The following is a 19,144-nucleotide window of genomic DNA, read 5'->3' as shown; positions in this document are numbered from 1 at the left end:
CTTCATAGCAGTGGGTAGAGAAAAAAGGCACATTTCAATAACACATTTGGTGATTAAATATCTCTACATAGAATTATTTTTTTAAGATAGTTGAAAGTCAGGAATCCAGTCTCAGGCCTTTAACATGTTTTCAGAATCAGGAAACTATAGAGCTTGAAACCAGGTGATAAGTAGAAAAAGTCCTTACTCTGTGAGAAATCTGAGGACACCGACCCCCCACTGACCATCAATATTAGTGTAATCACTACTTTCTTCTGAGCCAAAATAGACCTTAATTCAAGGTTGGATGAACCCCAGTATGTTAGGTATTTTAATGATCTTCATAAAAAATAAAAGACCCTCTATGAATTGAAAGTGGGCCTTGCCGCCGAATACTATTCGGCGGTAAGAAAAGATGAAATAGAACCATTTGTGACAACATGGATGGATCTCAAGAGTATAATGCTAAGCAAAATAAGTCAGACAGAAAAAGCAGAGAACCATATGATTTCACTAATATGATATGTGGTATATAAACCAAAAACAACAGAAGAACAAGACAAACAAATGAGAAACAAAAACTCATAGACACAGACAGTAGTTTAGTGGTTACCAGAGGGTAAGGGGGTGGGGGGTGGGAGATGAGGGTAAAGGGGATCAAATATATGGTGATGGAAGGAGAACTGACTCTGGGTGGTGAACACACAATGGGATTTATAGATGATGTAATACAGAATTGTACACCTGAAACCTATGTAACTTTACTAACAATTGTCACCCCAATAAACTTTAATTAAAAAAAAAGGAAAAAAAACAATTTTGAGAAATAAAAAAAAAAGAAAGAAAGAAAGTGGGCCTTGATTTATTTTCCTAGTAGTGGCAATGGGTTTGCATTGATCAGTCTGTACTCCTGCACTTATGATCCCCTGGGTTCAATGTCACATTGTGAGAGGTTTCCTAGATTGGCCAGGCTGTGAAACAGAACATAGCCAGCCTACCCACCAAAGATGAAATCTGTACCCTTGGCTATGCTAACAGTGCTCCCACAGCAGGTCCGGAGCCAGGGAGGGTACCTGGGAGAGAATGTCCTATGGAAATGTGGCACCTGGTTAAGGCCCGGTAATGTACTCACTCAGAGTGAAGCTGAAAAGTTTATCACGTTTCTCTGGGGCACCTCCTGTTCCCCTTTTAGATCCTGCTTTTTTGTCTCTCTTATCTTTTACATTGATAGTGCCCTCTTTTTTTGCCTATCTCACACCATCCCACCCTTGTCAACAATCCCTTTCTAGAAAGATGCTGATAATATGTATTTATGAAAGCCTACCTGTCAGGTCTCCTGAGGTTTTTGAATGTTACATTTATCTCCAAAGGATTGTTTTTCCCCTTACAGCTATCAACAGGTAATTGCCAATCATATCCAAAATAAATCATTGAGGTATTTTAGAAATTTCTCCCACAAATTTCACAATGAATAGCAGAGGTACGACAGAGAGAAGCAGTTTTTGCATTTATTAATTAATTTATTTTTATTTTATTTTATAGCGGAAACCCCCAATGGTGGTAGAAGATCTTTTTGAAGACATGAAAGATGGCGTGAAGCTGCTTGCTCTCTTAGAGGTCCTATCTGGGCAGAAACTGGTAAGAATGTTTCTGGGACCAGACTTGTCAAATTGTTCCCATTTGGAATTAGCAGTTGTGGAGTTAGGAACATAAAGGACTCTGCCCATACAGGCGAAAGTTCTTCCCTTTTGTAGTCAGGAAAACACAGGAAACACTAGATTGTGGGTCACTTCTGGGAGCAAGGAATACGTTTCCTGTCTTGTTCCTGCACACCTTCAGTAGATTGAAAACACTGTGTGTAGTAGTAGCTTACAACCTTAGAAGTAAGCTAAGAACTTCGTTGGTAATCATCATGGTAAATAATGCACGTGTAGGGTGTCCAGGAAGCTTAGCTAAAACTAACATCTACCTGGCATTAAGTGTTTGCTTTCCATTTGGAAAGGATTGTTCATTCATACCTGCGTATTTATATAGTTGTTTGTTGAAAATTAAGCTTGAAATGAACATGGCATTTTTTTTTTGTACGCTTGGGGACATCCTCCATCATCAGTCATTTGTAACAGGAACAGCATGTTCAGAATCATTTGTTTTTATGTGCAGCGGAACCAGCAGAGTAAAAAACAACATTGACAGTGAGCTATAAAAAATGTTTTTCTACATTATCCAAATGATAAAATATTTATTTTTTATGGATTACTATTTTTTTTTTTTTAATTTCAGAGTGGTAGAGAAGTCAGTAGTGTGCAAACATAAACTATTTATAAATGGTATTTAGCAGAATCAGTGGTTACCAGAGGGTAAGGGGGAGCAGGTGGTAGAAGACGGTAAAGGGAGCTCAATATACAGTGATGGAAAGAGAATTGACTTTGGGTGGCGAACACACATGCAATACATAGATGATGTATTATACAATTGTACACTTGAAACCTACGTAATTTTATTTACCAATGTCACCCCTGTAAATATAACAAAATTTTTTAAAATTAAGAAAAAGATATTGAACTTCAATAATAAATGGAGCTCAGGAAATAGTCTTCAGAATGTTGTCTAACACACTAGACATAGGGTCCAAAATTGGGAGTACTTATTTTCTTCTTTATTTCATCTTGACAAGAGTTATACAATCATTATTACTTGAATAACTTATTTTTTTAAGTGGTTTTGCCTGAACCTTAATTTCAGTTAATTTTGTGTAGGGAGCCCTAAAAATAACTTTTGTAAAAGGGTTGTTTGTTGAAAAATACGAACTGATAATAATTTTGCGTAAGTCGTTTGTCTAATCTGGTTAATATTGTAACAGATGCTTTCTGTGCCCCAGATGTCATTTCAGCTCATGTCTGATTTCAGCCATGGCAGTGGTGGACATCACCTCTGTATTCAACTCTAACACTGGGAGCGTATCTGTGGGATTCTGCCCTCAGGGCTTATCAAAGCCACACATTTCACAAGGCAGCCCTCAAATGTAGGTGAGGTAATAGTCCCCTTGGACACCCAACCAGTGGAGATGGGAGTCCATCAACAATGTTCTAGTCTGTCATTTGTAGGAGGGTCAATTCTGAGATGTATTTTATACATCTCATAGAGAGCCTTGTGGGCTTCTCAGGGGGATGGAGCCCCAGTTGCCCGCAGTGGAGAGCCTGAATAGTGCACCCTTTATTGGCTTTTCCCCCTCCCCTGTTTCGCTGTCCACGCATTCTCATTTCTGCTACCTGGGGTCATCTCCCCCGTAAACTACACACACTCAAGTCCTTGTCTCAAGCTCTGCTTTGGTGAAATCAAACAAGATACATGTGAACAGCCAATGTGGAATATTCAGACATGTACATGAACTAAATAAACTTGATTAGCAGTAGGATATAGGAGTCATTGAACTGAAGTATCTACTCCCTTGATTGCCTGATATAACCAGTCATCTTCATTTGTCCTCCTGAATTAAGCTATTTCCTAGAAGGCGGAAGGAGCCTCCATTACAATTCAAATGGGTGTATTTAAGAAGTGTATTATTCTGTGTCAATATAATTCTGCCATTGTACTTGGCCAACAGCCTACAGACACCTCCGTGGGCATTTAAGTGCCAAGCTAAATGATTCTAGAAAAAGTTTATATTTTGGTATAAGAATTCCACTTCTGTATAAATGCCCTACTCATTCAGACATACATGTAGTTCGAATTATAGGATCTTAAAGCTAGGATTAATTTCAGGAATAATCTCAGCGTTCTCATTTAACAGGTAGGGAAACAGACATAGAAGTACAGTTTCCGATTTCACTGTTATTATTTATTCATATTGAGCCCTTCGAGATCCTGAGTTACATAAATGAATTACTCTGAAATTATAAGTAAGCCTTGGGACTCTTTATTTAAATTTTGAACATGTATACATTATGGTTCAGGACCACGTTAAGATGAAAAGTATCATTTAGAGGAATGAGTATCCTAGGCTTTTAGAGCTTTCAAAGGGAAAATGTGGGCAAGAGTATTTTCGACAGGACCATTAATACTGTTCAGGAAATTTATAATTATCTCAGGTAGAACTCGATTAAGACTATTATACTTACATCACAGTTCGTATAGCCCAGGACTCTGGCTCTGACCATGACCTTCTAGGAAATGTTTCCAAATGGCTTAGCATTCCCTTGGGCGCCAGCAACTCAGGGTAAGGGCGGAACCTCAATATCCTTGGTCCCTTTAATACTTGGTCCAGTATGCTGTACAGGAAACTTAAGTCTCAAAAGATTAATACAGTGATACCCTCTTGTCACCCTCTTGTCTAAGATTTTGTCACCCTCTTGTCTATGTTTTTATTTAACGTCCTAGGGAATTTTAAAATGATTATTCTTGAATTTCTCTACATCCCTTGATTATTATTTGCAGAACATTTACTCTTCAAATCAACGAGTGCTTGTATGTTTTTAATGACACATAAACATAGGGACACTAAATTTATTTTTACACTTAACATTTGGTAAGAATGAAGAATTACTATTGAAAAATTAGAAGTAATAGAAGTAATATAAATAGAATTTAAGAAATGCAGAGCTACTTATTTCTCATCCATTTTGTAAAACTTCTGTACAGTATTTTTAAAACTCTAACACTTTTCATTCAAGAGGAGCCTAACAGTCCACTTAAAAGTGCACAGTGGGCCCTCTTAGGAAATCGGATCATCAAAGACCCCTGCAAGTTCACCAGGTGTCTTTATTAGTAATCACATATTTAGAGTAGAACTCAACTCTGCAAATGGGTTTGGCATCATATAAGTGACTACCTATCCATCTAATGTTTGTGGAGTTCTGTTATGGATAAGGCACTACCTTATCCCCTCTATGGAAAACAAAGACGCGTGAGTTATGATCAGTACCCTCAAAGAGCTAGTAGCCTAGTAGAAAGGATCATTGTATTCGTTAAGGCAGGTTAAGTTGTGTAAAATGGATGCAGTTATGAGACGGGACGATACAATAGGTGTTTATAACTTGCTTACTTAGCCAGGATAAATCCAAAGAAGAAAGGCAGAGAGAAGATATTTTCCCTACTAGATATCAGGTCTTATAATGAGACTATGTCACTTAAGACAGTGTGGTATTGGTATAGCGGTGGGTACCAATCCAGTAAAGTCTAGAAACAGACGAACACGTGAAATGGAACTTTAGCGGATATCAGTTCTGACAGGGGCAAAAAGAGAGTATTCAATAAGTGGAACAGAAAAATAGTTTATCCTAATAGAAAAAGATGACCTTGGATCCTTATCTCATGGCCTATACAAAAAAAAAAAAAAAGTGGAGTAAGACCTGATGGCAAAAACACTTTAAACTCTTAGAGGAAAATATAGGTAAATAGCTCTAAGATATCAGGATAGGGAAAAATAGTAAGGCACAAAATATCGACTATAAAATATTGCTATATTTGACTAATATTAACCTTAGAAATGTTTTTAAATTAAAACCTTCCAAGAGTGTGACTAAAGAAATTAAAAATTGGTCAAAGATATTCACAATATATGTTGTGAAAGAATTAAGAAAAGATTATATCAAGAATATATAAAGTATATCTTTAAAATAATGAGGACAAACCGCCCAAAGGGAAACTTGGGCAAGCGATGCAAAAAGGCAACAGGAAGCATTACTAAAGAAAGAAGGAAGAGCTGTTTACGTCGTTATTGATCAAATGAAACACCAATGAAGACCACAATGAAAGACCGTGTTACAGACATTCAGTTGAAAAAAAAAATTAATATCCGTCAAAATCAAATGTTGGACAGGCTATGCATCCATAGGATTATATTTGTATTGCTGACAAGAGTGAAAAGTAGTGCAAACACTTTGGGAGAGTTTGGCATTACTTTGAAGTTCAAAAGTCACATTGACTCTGATACAGCAATTCTATTCTTAGGTATGCATCCAGGAGAAACTCTTTATGCTTGTCCTAAAGGTGGGATGTTGAATAATGATCTAGCAGCACAGGTCACAATAGACGTAATCTGAAAGTGACCCAGATTCACATCAAAAGGAGAGAAGATAAATGGCACATAATATAGCTGTCAAAAGGAATGAAATACACTGACAGACAAAAATGAGGATGGATCTTAGGAATAAAATATTATGTGGAAATTTAAGCCTCAAAAGATTAATACGGTGATATCCTTTATATAAAGTTAAAAACTAAAATAAATATTATTTTAAGAATGCATATTCATAAAATGAATTCATATAAAGAGGAAAGCATTGAATTCGATTTAGTATGATGGTTGCCATGGATATAGGAAGACAGATGGATGAATGAATGGTGGTGGTATTGAGGGGTACGGCCTTCATATTTAATTTCCGGGTCCTACCTTTGTTTTAGTTGGCAGGTTCATAGGTGTTTTTTGCATTAAGATAGGTACTTAACTAAATAAGTAAGTGAGCCATACATGGACCAATGATGGTACTATGTCATGTATAACATGTTCCCAAGTAATGATAAAAATCAAAAACATTAGAAATCCATTTTCTGTTTAAATATATGTTTCAAATCATATCATACAGATTATTACCTGGCACACAATTAACTGGAAAGTAAAAGATACTTGATTATGAGCTTTAATGGGAGATTAACTAGTCCTGGTGTCACAGAGAAGAGAGCATTTTACTAGTTATGTGACTGTGGAGAAATTATTTCACCTCAAGTATCCATCTGAGTCCTGTAGATGTAAAGGAGGCTAACGCCATCTACTTCATTGAAATTATTTTAAGTTTTACAATTAACATTCTACATGGCACACAGAAAGCACGTCATAAATTTTAGTAATGCAAACATAGGTAACCAGAACATACTATTACGCGAATAACATTTTGATTCTCGCAGTCCTACTTTTTAACTTTGGCTCATATGCTCCATTTATTTTTGGTCATATGAACCGAGAAATGTTACTAATATTGTCAATAACCTTTCATGTTAGTATAACTGAAAAAACGAATGGTGAGTGACCAAGCGTACTGTTTTTAAGACTTCATTTATTTAGAGCAGTTTTACATTTACAACAAAATTAAGAGAAAAGTACAGATTTCCCATACCAACTCTGCCCTCGCACATGCAGCAGGAGTATTTTTCATATAAATACTTCCTCACTTACAGGAGTGAGAGTCTCAATAGACAACACAGGAATTTGTTGAATTTGTGCTCTAAGACATGCAGAAACCTGAAAGGCTAAAGCATCAACAGATAAGCTGAGCATGGATGCCTTTTATTGAGTAAATTAGTACGTTTTCAAGGTGCTGTGTGGGTGATGCTCCTTTGTGTATCTGCTAACCTTTGTAGACATTGAGTAATGCCGGTTGTTCCTGAATATCCTTCAGGTATATTTTAACACACTAATAGATTGTATAACTCCCGTTCTGACGTGTGTGTTTGGGTCTATTCCTATGGTCCGTCTGTAGCCCTGTGAACAAGGACGGCATCTGAAGCGAATCCACGCTGTGGCCAACATCGGCACGGCACTCAAGTTCCTTGAAGGAAGAAAGGTAAGGGCAACCACACTGAAAAACTATCAGAAGGGGTTGTGGGCATACTGACATTGTCAGTATTGACTGTGGAGTCAAAACTCTGCCTGTAATTTATACAGCATGCACTTGCAATGCTATTGTGAAATAATTATAAATTTACAGAAAAGTGGCAAAAAGGGGGACAGAGGCTTCAAGTCCGTAGTTCCCAGCTTCCTCTAATGTTAAGAACTTAGAAACAGTACCTGTATGTATGTACAATTCTCCAACTTGGGAAATTAAAATTGATATGATACTATAAACCAAAGAACAGACATTAGTCTCCTCTCATCCATTTCCATTCAGTGTCTTCTTTCTGTTCCAGGATACAATGAGTAACACAACTTTTATTTGCTCGTTGTAGCTCTTTCACTGTCTTCCTTCTTTCCTAACTTTGGCACTTCTGGTAACTGCTGGCCAGTTATTTTGGAGAATGCCTCTCGGTTTGGGTTTGTATGATGCTTTCTAATGATTATGTTGAGGTTATGCATATGTGGTAAGAATCGAAGGAAATGGTGTATTCTTTTCAGTGCATCCTATTTTGCATGTAGGATCCTGACACGTCTTACTGCTGGTGTTCATTTTGGTCACTTGGTAAGCTCATCCACTGTGTTTTTTATGGTAAAATTATTATTTTTGCTTTATAATTGGGAAATAACTTAGGGGACATAACTGAGATCCTGCTAATATTCGGTTTCTTCTCAAATTTTGTTCGCTGATTTTAGCATTGATTCCCTTCAGTAATTGTTTCTGTGCTGTTTGCCTAATGGCGATTTTGTATTTCCCTCATTCCTTCTACATGCATTAATGGGAATTGTTCTAAGAAAAGGTGTCCTTTCTCTCCCCCCATTTATTTATTTTTTCAATTATTTATTTCAGCATAGACTCATGAATATTTATTTTATTCTATAAGTATATTATTATTATTATTATTATTATTATTATTATTATTATTATTATTTTTACATTGTTGTTCAAATGGTTCCAGTTTTGGCCATTAAAATTTTCTTCAGGCTGGCCCCTGCTCATCTTGTATTTTCTCTGCCCCAGTCCTGGAATCAACCACTTCTCTAAGAAGGCTTTGTTCGTTTTATTAGCAAATGGCATTTAGAAACCAATATTTGGATGCTATGTGTGTCCATTATTACTGAGGTTTCATTGCTCCTAAGCCCTCTCAACAGACAGATGTAGAAAATATGTTTACAAACCTAGGGGCCTCTCTCTCTCTCTCTTCCCGCTACGCCCTCCCCCGCATAGCTTCTCCTATACATGTGTGTATAAGCCATTGGTTCAAGCTGATGCTTCTGATTTCAGTCTAACACCACAAGGCTATTCTAGCTCTCCATGTTTGTTTGTTTCTTTCTGTCTTACAATGAAAACCTGGCTTTAATCTACACTACAGTCAATTGCTTTTTAGCTCTAGTGTGCACATAAAATAGTTTTGGAATTGATAACCCATACCCCTATGAGAAACAGATTTGCTAACTGGAGAATAGTATTTATGTGCAATTCTTTTGGTGTTTAGCATTATAATATCCAGCCAAAAGACTGTTTTCCAAATGTATTTACGTTACTTCTGTTCTTCCCATCCCTTTTAATGTGATTATGTTATTAATTTGAAATAGAGTTAGGTAACAGAGTTATATTCCTTTTGGGTAACCCCCCCACACACACACACACCTTCTAATTGACTACTTTTTTGGGGGGAAATGAGGCATTCCTGTGATTCTAAGAATAAAAGTTGGAGAAGTGCCATTCCTCCCTCATTCTTGCTACTCCATTACCATTTCCTTCTCTTTCACTCCCTTTCATATTTCTAGGTAACCAGTCTCTTAGTTTCTCATTTCTTTTGCACAGATGAGCAGATGTATTTTCATATACCACCTCTTTCTTACATGAAGGGTTAACAACTATAGATACACTCTTGCACTTTGCTTTTTTCACTTAACATATCCTGGAAATCAACCAAATCAGTTCCTGGAGCTCTTCCTCATTCATCTTCACAGCTGCCTAGCATTCTATTGTCTGGATGTGTCAGTTTATTTAACCATTCTCTTGTGAATGAGCATTTAGGTTGTTTCTAATATTATTCAAATAGAAACAATGATGGAATTAATAACTGCATACCTACTTTCATATTATTGGAAGGGCATTTTCTGGATAAATTCCTAGAGGTGTGATTGCTGGGTCAAAAAAGTAAATGTGTATGTAGTTTTGTTAGGTTAGGTTTTGACATATTTCCCTCCAAAATGGTTATACCAATCCTTTTAGATTTGACCTTTTCTAATTTGTCAGAATTCAGAAAGCATGTGTTTTGCAGTACCAAAACCAGCTTTATAAATGGATATCCAGATATTTCTGGAAAATAAATTATCAGTTATTTCTTTCTTTGTTTATATGCACTAAATTAATTCATGTACTTCACAATTGCATAATTAAATACTGAGTATAAGACAGAAACTCTGGAAAATACAGAACTAAAGAAAACTTACAGAGTCTAGCTTTTAAATAATTTACATCTTGATAAATTCACTTGGTAGTAGAGTGAATCTGTATAAAGTTCAGTCAGTTCTCTAGAACATAAAAATAAAATTCCCCTTATTAATTGATTGGAGAAAAAAATGAATAACCTAATCTCTGAAAGGTATTCTTTGTAAAGAGGATCTGTTTTCACAGAAGACTTGTTTGCATAAGGTCCATTTTCACAGAACAATCCTAAGTAATATTTTTTATAAGGTAGAGAGTTCAGATTTTAAATATTATATTGACTAAGGGCAGAAGGTAATGCATTTGAATCTCAGAACAAAATCCAAAGCATTTCCCTTCTGTCTACCCACAAATCCCTAATCTCTTTTAATTATTAAAAAAAAAAATCTACCTGAAATACGTAGTTTGGGACTACTCTTTCTTGCATTTCTTTCTCCATAAGCTCACAAAATAATTGACTATGGGAATATATGTGTTTTTGAAGGCTTTTTGTTGCCCTCCCTCTTACTGTTTATTTTTCTTCTTTACAATTTAACTTATTCTCAAACATAGGATCAAGAACCTGTCTTTGATCTTTGTACTTACTTGTCCTCCAGTTTGATTTCTTCTTTAGATAATTAAAATGTATTTAGTCCTTGGATTCTTGCTTGATTTAAGGAATAATGAAGGCACTCCTCACTCAAGTTTTACTAGAGAAAACTAGCTAGCATTGTGTTTATTTTCCACTTGTTTACGGGGCTATTGAAAAAAGCACATATTAGTATCTAATAAGATTTATGTATGTGTGACTCTAATGAATAGATCCATCACCACATCCACAAGTTTTTCTCTCCAATGTGGAATCAGGTGGATCCTTCCAAACAGTAATACAAGACGCCTCCCTGTCCATCTTTTCTAAAACTTGCCATAGTGCAGACAAAGGACATAAATTTAGATTCCTATGAGTTCCAGAAAGGTGATCTAAAAGATGAAGTGAGTGAGAGACTTACTATTGTAAGAGGAGGATTGAGCAGTGCAGGCCTGTCTTGAAGAAGGAAGCAAATACTCATCTTGTTCCAAATAGAGTTACCCCAATGAAATGCCAGCACAGCGATCCCAGGTTTTCCTACTGAACAAGAAAGCCAGTAATCCTGATTATTATTAAAATCTATTTATTTAATATATATGAGTTATTTATTAGATAATTCAGTGAGTCGGCTACCGGTATTACTGTTTAGAATGGTTCACTTGACATGCCATCAGAGAAAACAACTAGTATAAAGTGGTGATGCCTCTATTCGTTAGATTTTCCAATTTATCAAGAAAAACTGGTAATCTGGAGTTTTTAATTGCATTTAAAAAAATGTATTCCCAAATAATTTGAATATTTTTTTGAAACATCTGTGGGCCTTGTATTAGTCTGCTATGGTTACCATAATAGAATACCACAGAATAGGTGGCTTAAACAACAGGAATTTATTTTCTCGTGGTTCTAGAGGCTGGAAATCCAAGATCAAAGTGCCAGCAGGGTTGATTGCTTCCTGTCTTCCTGGCTTACAGACAGCCACTTTCTCTCTAGGTCTTCATAGGACTTTCCTGTGTGTGTGTGGAGAGAGACAGCTCCTGTGTCTCTTTCTCTTCATATAAGGGCACCAGTCCTATTGGATCAGGGCCCCACCCTTACAACCTCATTTAACCTCGAGGCCCGACCTCCAAATAAAGTCACATTGTGGGTCAGTGCTTCAACATGTAAATTTTGGGGACACGCAGTTCAGTTCATGTAGGCCTCTGGCTTGCAAAATCAAAATTTTCCAGATAACGTGAACCAAGTACCACTGTCTAATCCAGGATTCTGAAACACTATATGCATCAAAATCACCTAGAGGTCTTGTTAAAATAGATTCTTGGGCTGCACTCCCTTAATTCCTGGGTCAGCAGGTCTGGGGTGGTCTCGCATTCTTCATCCCTAACAAGGTCCCAGGTGAGATGCTCGCTATTGCTCCAAGGAGCTCACTTTGAGGACCAGTGGTCCAATACCCTTCTGCTCTGATTTTATCCATCAATGTGATTCCATCCTCTTTTTGGCTTCTGGAAATTTTCAGTCTCTTTGGACAACTCTTTATTGCCCCTCTGGCCTATTAACAACTTATTATCGGTTTGGTAGGATTTTGTAAGGGAAAGAAGATTTAAACAAACAGACAGACAGACAAACGAACAAAAACCAAAAACACAAACAAAGAAAACCTGTGCTCCACAAATCCACTGTAGAACATGCAGTTTTTAGGAGAGAAAATAATTATGGAAAACATTTTTCTTCCCAAGTTGTGCAAAAGATCATTAGGGTCTATAATAAGTTGGATATGTTAACTTCATAGTACAATTAGAGCTGGGCTGGGGTGGGAAATTCAACTTATATTCAACCGCATTTTTTAAAAGAATGATATACAAGGAAAGGGAAATAATGTGTCCTCCGTAAAATGCAAGTCTCCCTCCGTATCTATGGGGGATTGGTTCCAAGACCCTGCAGATACCAAAATCCAAGGCTGCTCAAGTCCCTTATATAAAATGGCGCTGTATTTACATATAACCTCTTCACATCCTCCAACATACTTTAAATCATCTCTAGGCTACTTAAAATGCCTAATACAGTGTAAATACTAAGTATATAGTTGTTGCACTGTATTGTTTAGGGAGTAATTACAAGAAAAAAAGTCTGTACATGTTCAGTGCAAACACAACCGTCCGAGGCCTAGCTGCATAGTACACGTTGGCAACAACGTAACTTTTTTTAGAGTATTTTTGGTCTGCAGTTGGAACCTGAGGATACAGAGGGCCAACTGTAATCTTATGGTTATTAGGATATATTAAAAATTTATGATCTATGGATTCTAAAATGGATATGGAGAAAATTCTGGAGAAGTTTTAAAAGAGAGTAATCAAAATGATTATAAAGATTGTAGGAGCATTTTTTCAACCCATTGAGATTTTGCTTCCCAGCAATTGTCGTCACTTTGGCTCAAATAAACTCTTATAAGCTTTCCAAAAAAAAAAAAAAAAAGATTGCAATAGATTCTGTCATAACAGGTTAAAGAAATTTGATGTTCTTTATTTTTCACAAACATGTATTATGTCTTACACTATGCTAGGTTTAAAACAAGTAGACACATAAACTTATAATCTATGACAGTTCTCAATTTTTTTCTGTCTCTGAACATAATGAATGAACATTACCAGTGAGACAAAATCCCATAGATGACCTCGAATTATTTCCAATGATTTTTGTGCTAGCTTTTACACTGCCCTTATTGATACATAACTAGGAAATTTAAATGAATTACTCTAGCATAAAGTATTTGTGGGATGATTTTGCATCTGATAAATTTTTTTTAAAGTAAACCATTGACAAACTGCTGACCTTTATTATTATTATTAATAACACACCTCATGAAGTCATGGCCGAGAATTATTGAGCTAGAAGTTTAAGGAGGACCTTACTACTTTTTTTGTATTAAGGGATTATGACAATGATGAGCAGTTGTTAATTCTATAGAGATTGACTGAGATAAAATCCATCTTATTTGGACTTTGGAAATACCTTTGTCAATAGTTGGGAAGGCATTGAAGTGAATCATTGAGAACAACTGTAGATAGATTAACATCTGTCCTGAATACTTTATAATTATCAGTGCCCAAAAGTAGGGACCTGAATCTTAACAGTCTCTTTTTCTTTACTATTTCTTGGCTTTCCTTTGTCTTTAAAATGTATTCCCCAAATGATGCTCTAAATTTACTACCAACATTTTTATTCACTTTGAACAAATAACGCTGATGTTGAAAGATTATTTATGTATGTATATCATCTTCTCCCTTTGTTTTTCATGTCAGTCCATGTACAGAGGATCACCGGTTAGTATAAATTTAGAAATTTTAACTCCTGACTTTTATAGGTAGAAGAGAGCATAAGTTTCATTCTATTTGGTAACAAACTTCAAAGTAAGTGCATCTTCTTAAACTATTCACAGTTTCTCTTAAGTTGCAGTGACTTTCTGAATGCAAGGAATAACTCTTTTTTGTTTCTGTATGACATTTTGTTGGTAATTCTTTGCATGATGTCATGTTTTTTTTTCAACTTTAAACATGTTTCTGAAATTCATTTTATAGTTATTTTTATTGTGTGCACCTAATGAACACTCCTAAACTTTCCACTGAAACCATGTGCTTGTTTGTTTTTATGGCTTATCCTACCACTGTACAAGTGTGACCAAGTTTGTTGATGTCTAATAAAGTACTCATTATTCCATAATTAAGTGGGTTATAATTTTCTAGTATATTACTACCACAGTTTTTTTTTTTTTAAACAGATTAAATTAGTCAACATTAACTCCACTGATATAGCTGATGGCCGACCCTCAATTGTTCTCGGACTGATGTGGACCATTATTCTATATTTCCAGGTATTGTGTTACAGCTCCCTTTTCAGTTGATATAATGTAATGGAGGGAGGGAGTGGGTGGACATTTTAATGATGCTGTCACTTGTCATACCGGTGGGGTTGATCTTTGAGCTGGCAGAAATGTGACCTTCACACATCCATCGTCTTTTGGTAGCAGAATTTCCTCTTCTCCCCCGTAAAGGTGTTATAGATAGAACTCCCCGAACAACTCTGGCAAAAGTACCCAGTCTGCAAAATGGGCAGGACACAGTGAAGATGAAACGTTGGTATCAGAAGTTGAGAAAATTTTTCTTTGTTCTCTGGAGGGGAGCAGTTCCACGCTCCTGCTAGATACTAAGGGGAGAAATTAAGTTGCTGTTCCATTCAGAATAGTGGTTCTGGACATTAGGGTTTTTCTGTTGTTCTTGTTTGCTCATTTGTTTTAAAACACTGCATTTTTTAGAGCAGTTGTATGTTCACAGCAAAATTAACTGGCAGGTACAGAGATTTCCCATGTACCCCCAGCACCCACATATGCATAGCCTCCCCCATAACCCATCAGAGTGGTTTATTTGTTCCGATTAATGAACCTACAGTGACACTTCATCCTCACTCAAAGTCCACAGTTTACATTAGGCTTCACTTTTGGTGTTGTACTTTCTATGAGTTTGGATAACCATTAGGCTTTATTTATTAATCCGTGCATGTATTTAAGGAGTGTTTACTACTACGCATAAGGTACAGTTTTAGATGCAGCAGGGAGTACAAAGCAGAGTTAAGACTAAATCCTGCCCCTTAAAAGCTGACATCTTGTCAGTGGTGTTAAGGCTGTGAAGATAAACCATTTTTAGTTGGAAAAGTGGAACATCTGAAAGAAGAAGAACAAAGATGATTCTTACCTTTGTGCTGACCGTTGACACACAGATTGAGGAGCTGACAAGCAACTTGCCCCAGCTGCAGCCCTTGTCCAGCAGCGCGTCCTCTGTGGACAGCACGGTCAGCTCGGAGACCGCCAGCCCCCCCAGTAAACGGAAGGTGGCCACCAAGATCCAAGGAAATGCTAAGAAGACTTTGTTAAAGTGGGTTCAGTACACCGCAGCCAAGTAAGTACCAAGAATTTGCTTGCATTTGAAACCTTTGAATAATTTGAGTCATCAGTTTATGACTGAGTGCGTCCTCCGTTGGCTGCAAAACGTGAGGAGACATTTGCATGAATGGCTTTGCTTTGGGTTGTGTTTCACTCTTTCCTTGAATTAAAAGATAAACACAAATCTTTACTAAGGCTCTAGGAAAACGCTGCCATGAAACCAGTTTCTTCTTCATGCATATCATTGGGCCTGTGTAACTCAGGTGTTTAATCCCTGTACTTTGATGAGCTGCATGAGGGCTAATTCTGGTTTAAGTCATTGTTTGGACTTTCGCTCCTGTTAAATCACCTACACAGATAAATCTGAGGTTTAAACTTACAATTTTCTTCATAAGACTATTTAGTTCTATTTAATGATAGTGTGAACTAGGGTCCACATTTGGAAATAGTAATTACATTTGTTTTTGTTCCCTGAGACTTTCTAGCAATTTTAGTTTTTAAAAATTTTTCCTTTGTTTTTATCTTTTATCTGGAATGTAGATTCCTTTGTCAGCTCCAGCTTTATGAACAGATAATTTGCTCCTAGTTTTGTTTCCTTCAATTACATTAATAGGTATAATAAATTTATATTTGGGTACATTTATGTGATAATGGTGGATAGAAAAGTACTACTTTCAAAAACTATCTTTTCATAGCAATTTCAAGAGTTTTAAATTGATCGTACCAGTATTTTGTGGCAAGATGTGGTCAGTGGTAAGATCTCTTCACATAGAAAGTATGCTTTTCAATTATTTTTCTAAATGACCTGTAAGTCATTCACTTTCAATTTTTTTTTGTATGCCTACATATAATATGACTCTTATTCTCTACTTCTGGAAAATAGTTGTAAACAAGTACTTACCATTATAAAATATTGAGACGCTGAGCATGGGGAGTTCTATTTTTAAAGTGTTTGAGGAGCAAAAATAAGGAGAGAAAAAAGTAAACATAAAGAAGATGGAATTAATGTTACTAATGTAGATAGTTTTAATTTTTATAGCGTGGGGGTGGTTTTCTAATTTGGGGTATATTTTTTTGATACAAGTTGCACTCAAAAATATTTCTGAAAGCAAAGCTTTTGGCTCTTCAGAAACTGTAATCAAAATTAAATGACCAGCTCCTCCTACATTGCTGGTATGCTGTTTGCATTCCACCTACAGTGGGTGCTACTAGTCTCTTTTGCAGTTTAACTGGGCAAGAAACATGCTGGGTAGGAGGAGACAGGTGACATGCACTATGACATTTATCATGAGGCGAGCACAGGAAAACTTTCCAGTAAAGTAATATTTTCTTGTCCATTGCTTCACACATTACATTGACCGAAAATAAATTGATTTTCATGTAATATCATAATATCTTGAAGTAAAATTCCGATTTAATGCTGTGGGAGTTATCCTGCATTAGTTTTGTTTCACACATGGTGTGAGAGGTTTCAAAGATGTGCAGGGGTCTAATGATAATTAAAGTCATTTCTACAACTTGTATATTTGTGACATCAGCGGAAGTTGTACGTTACTTATCTGTATAAATGTCCAGATTCATGGACTCAAGAGTACTCGACCCATCAGCATATCAGTGAGATACATTAGCTGCATAAATTGTAGAGATTTGGGGAGATGACTGTTTTCTGCCATGAAAGTTCTGTAATGAACATATGACACCATTATGCTACTGAATTATTGATAATTTTTCTAAAAGCTACTTTTTACACTATCCCAGTCTGCATTTTTCAGGCAATTTCTTACTTGACATGGATACAAGATTTGAGAATCTGTACCCATTTTAGTATATGCCGTGTTCTAAAATGATAATCTGTGAGAGTCTGTAGTCTGAAGGTTTATCAGTTTGGAAAGCCTGAAGATGGTGAGAAAGGATAAAACATCCAGTAAACATCAGACAAATTGTCAGAGTGTATTCACTGTTTTCGTATAAAATTTCTAAATATTTGAGAAATAATTCCAAAAATAGCTTCAGCAATACAGGATCGTTATGTTCCCCCTCTTTCTCTCGTTTTCTTTTCTTTTCTTTTCTTTTCTTTTTTTTTTAAACCAATTTCTTCTATCAGTATGTAGTCTCAAAAATAAAAGCATTCATTACAGCATATCTGACATTTGCATACCTTATTTTCAAAAAAAATGGCTGAGAAGAACAATTGTATTTTAGGATAAAAATTAACAAGATAACCAAACAAATGAAGATATGTACCTCAGGTCCCTTTAAAATAAGTTAAAGTTAGTTTGTAGCAGAGGGCAGAAATGTCTATAAACAGAACATACTTCTTCACTTCTTTAAGTGATGTGTCTAAGTTTCTTTGATTTTGTATCAAAGATTCTTAAATGAGAGGTTTGGATTAGAATTAAAACTTTTTAGGACTATCACCAGTACTTTGATCTAAAACAAAACAGTGTAGGAGCACACGTGCACGCACGTGTGTGTGTGTGTGTGTGTGTGTGTGTGTGTGTTTGTGTGTATTCAACGAATACAGAAGAAGAAAATGTACTGATGTTTTAAATTATTCCAACATAGTAAGTATATAGGAAAAAAGTTTATATATTTATTTTTGAAAATGTCTAAAACAATAAATAAGTTCAAGAAAAATCAGAAAATGTGAATTACATGATGAATATTTATTAGCTAATTGTTTATTTACATCCCACCTTATTTTGTTAAAAAATAATTTGAGGTAGCTTAAGAGACTGTGAATACAAAAATAGTTATAATGAGGAAATGTGGGCAAAAAAGAAATTTAGGTAGAAAAGTAAGATAAAGCCAGAAGCGAATGTACAAATGAACACATAACAGGAACATACTGCTCAAACTGGATGGATATTAGCCAGTATGTCAGATGTTGGCTGAAAAAATGTATATTTGTACTACCAAAGACAGGAACTCTAAAAGAGCTAATAAAAGATACTCAAGGTTACTTTACAAATACTAAAGTATTACACAATTGTTTTTTCAATATTTATTTATGAAGCCAGTGATTAGATCCAAGGATGGTCTTTTTAGGACAATGTATTTTATGCAAACCGAATGTACATTGGTAAAACAACTTAAAGTGAATCTTGTTTACTGAGATAAAATTTAAGGGCACTTACCAACTTTCTATATTAATCAGTTTATCATTCAGATATATTGTATCTTACAGTTCATGGAAATTTTGAGAATATAGGGGAAACAAAAAGAATTGAGTGATGTTATTTCTGCTATAATGAGACTGATTTTTTAAAAAGAAACTACCAGAATATTTTATCCATTGAGTGTTACCTAATTAATGGATCACCTTTAAAGGCTCTAGACTTAAGGGATGTGCCGTTGCTCAAAGGTATCTTTACTTTTTTTGGAACTATCTTTACAGTCGACAAGCTACATGTAGAAAAAAATTACTCGTGTGAGTTGCCTCACTTCTGTTTTCAACAATAAACTATTACTACTAACTTGAATCACTTTAATTATTGTAACTGGCTTTAAATTAATCGAACCCCCCACCAAAAAACAAATACTTGCCGCCAATGCAATACCCTCAAGACAATTAAAAAAAAAAGAGTTTAAAAAACAATTTGA

The 19,144-nt window shown here is 35.7% G+C and overlaps 1 protein-coding gene across 1 annotated transcript in view; it reads left to right on the top strand.

The window, feature by feature from the left end:
- The window catches only part of SYNE1 (spectrin repeat containing nuclear envelope protein 1), a 417,051-nt gene that overhangs the window by 89,828 nt on the left and 308,079 nt on the right, over positions 1–19,144 (top strand). Inside the window, exons 4-8 of the mRNA XM_033094253.1 lie at positions 1,522–1,617; positions 7,455–7,538; positions 13,908–13,928; positions 14,384–14,476; positions 15,379–15,557. Coding sequence (XP_032950144.1) covers positions 1,522–1,617; positions 7,455–7,538; positions 13,908–13,928; positions 14,384–14,476; positions 15,379–15,557 — 473 coding nt within the window. The remainder of the gene's footprint in view (positions 1–1,521; positions 1,618–7,454; positions 7,539–13,907; positions 13,929–14,383; positions 14,477–15,378; positions 15,558–19,144) is intronic.

Source organism: Rhinolophus ferrumequinum, chromosome 3 (assembly GCF_004115265.2).
Source record: "Rhinolophus ferrumequinum isolate MPI-CBG mRhiFer1 chromosome 3, mRhiFer1_v1.p, whole genome shotgun sequence".
Classification (NCBI taxonomy): Eukaryota; Metazoa; Chordata; class Mammalia; order Chiroptera; family Rhinolophidae; genus Rhinolophus; species Rhinolophus ferrumequinum.
This window is presented reverse-complemented; position numbering and strand designations above follow the sequence as displayed.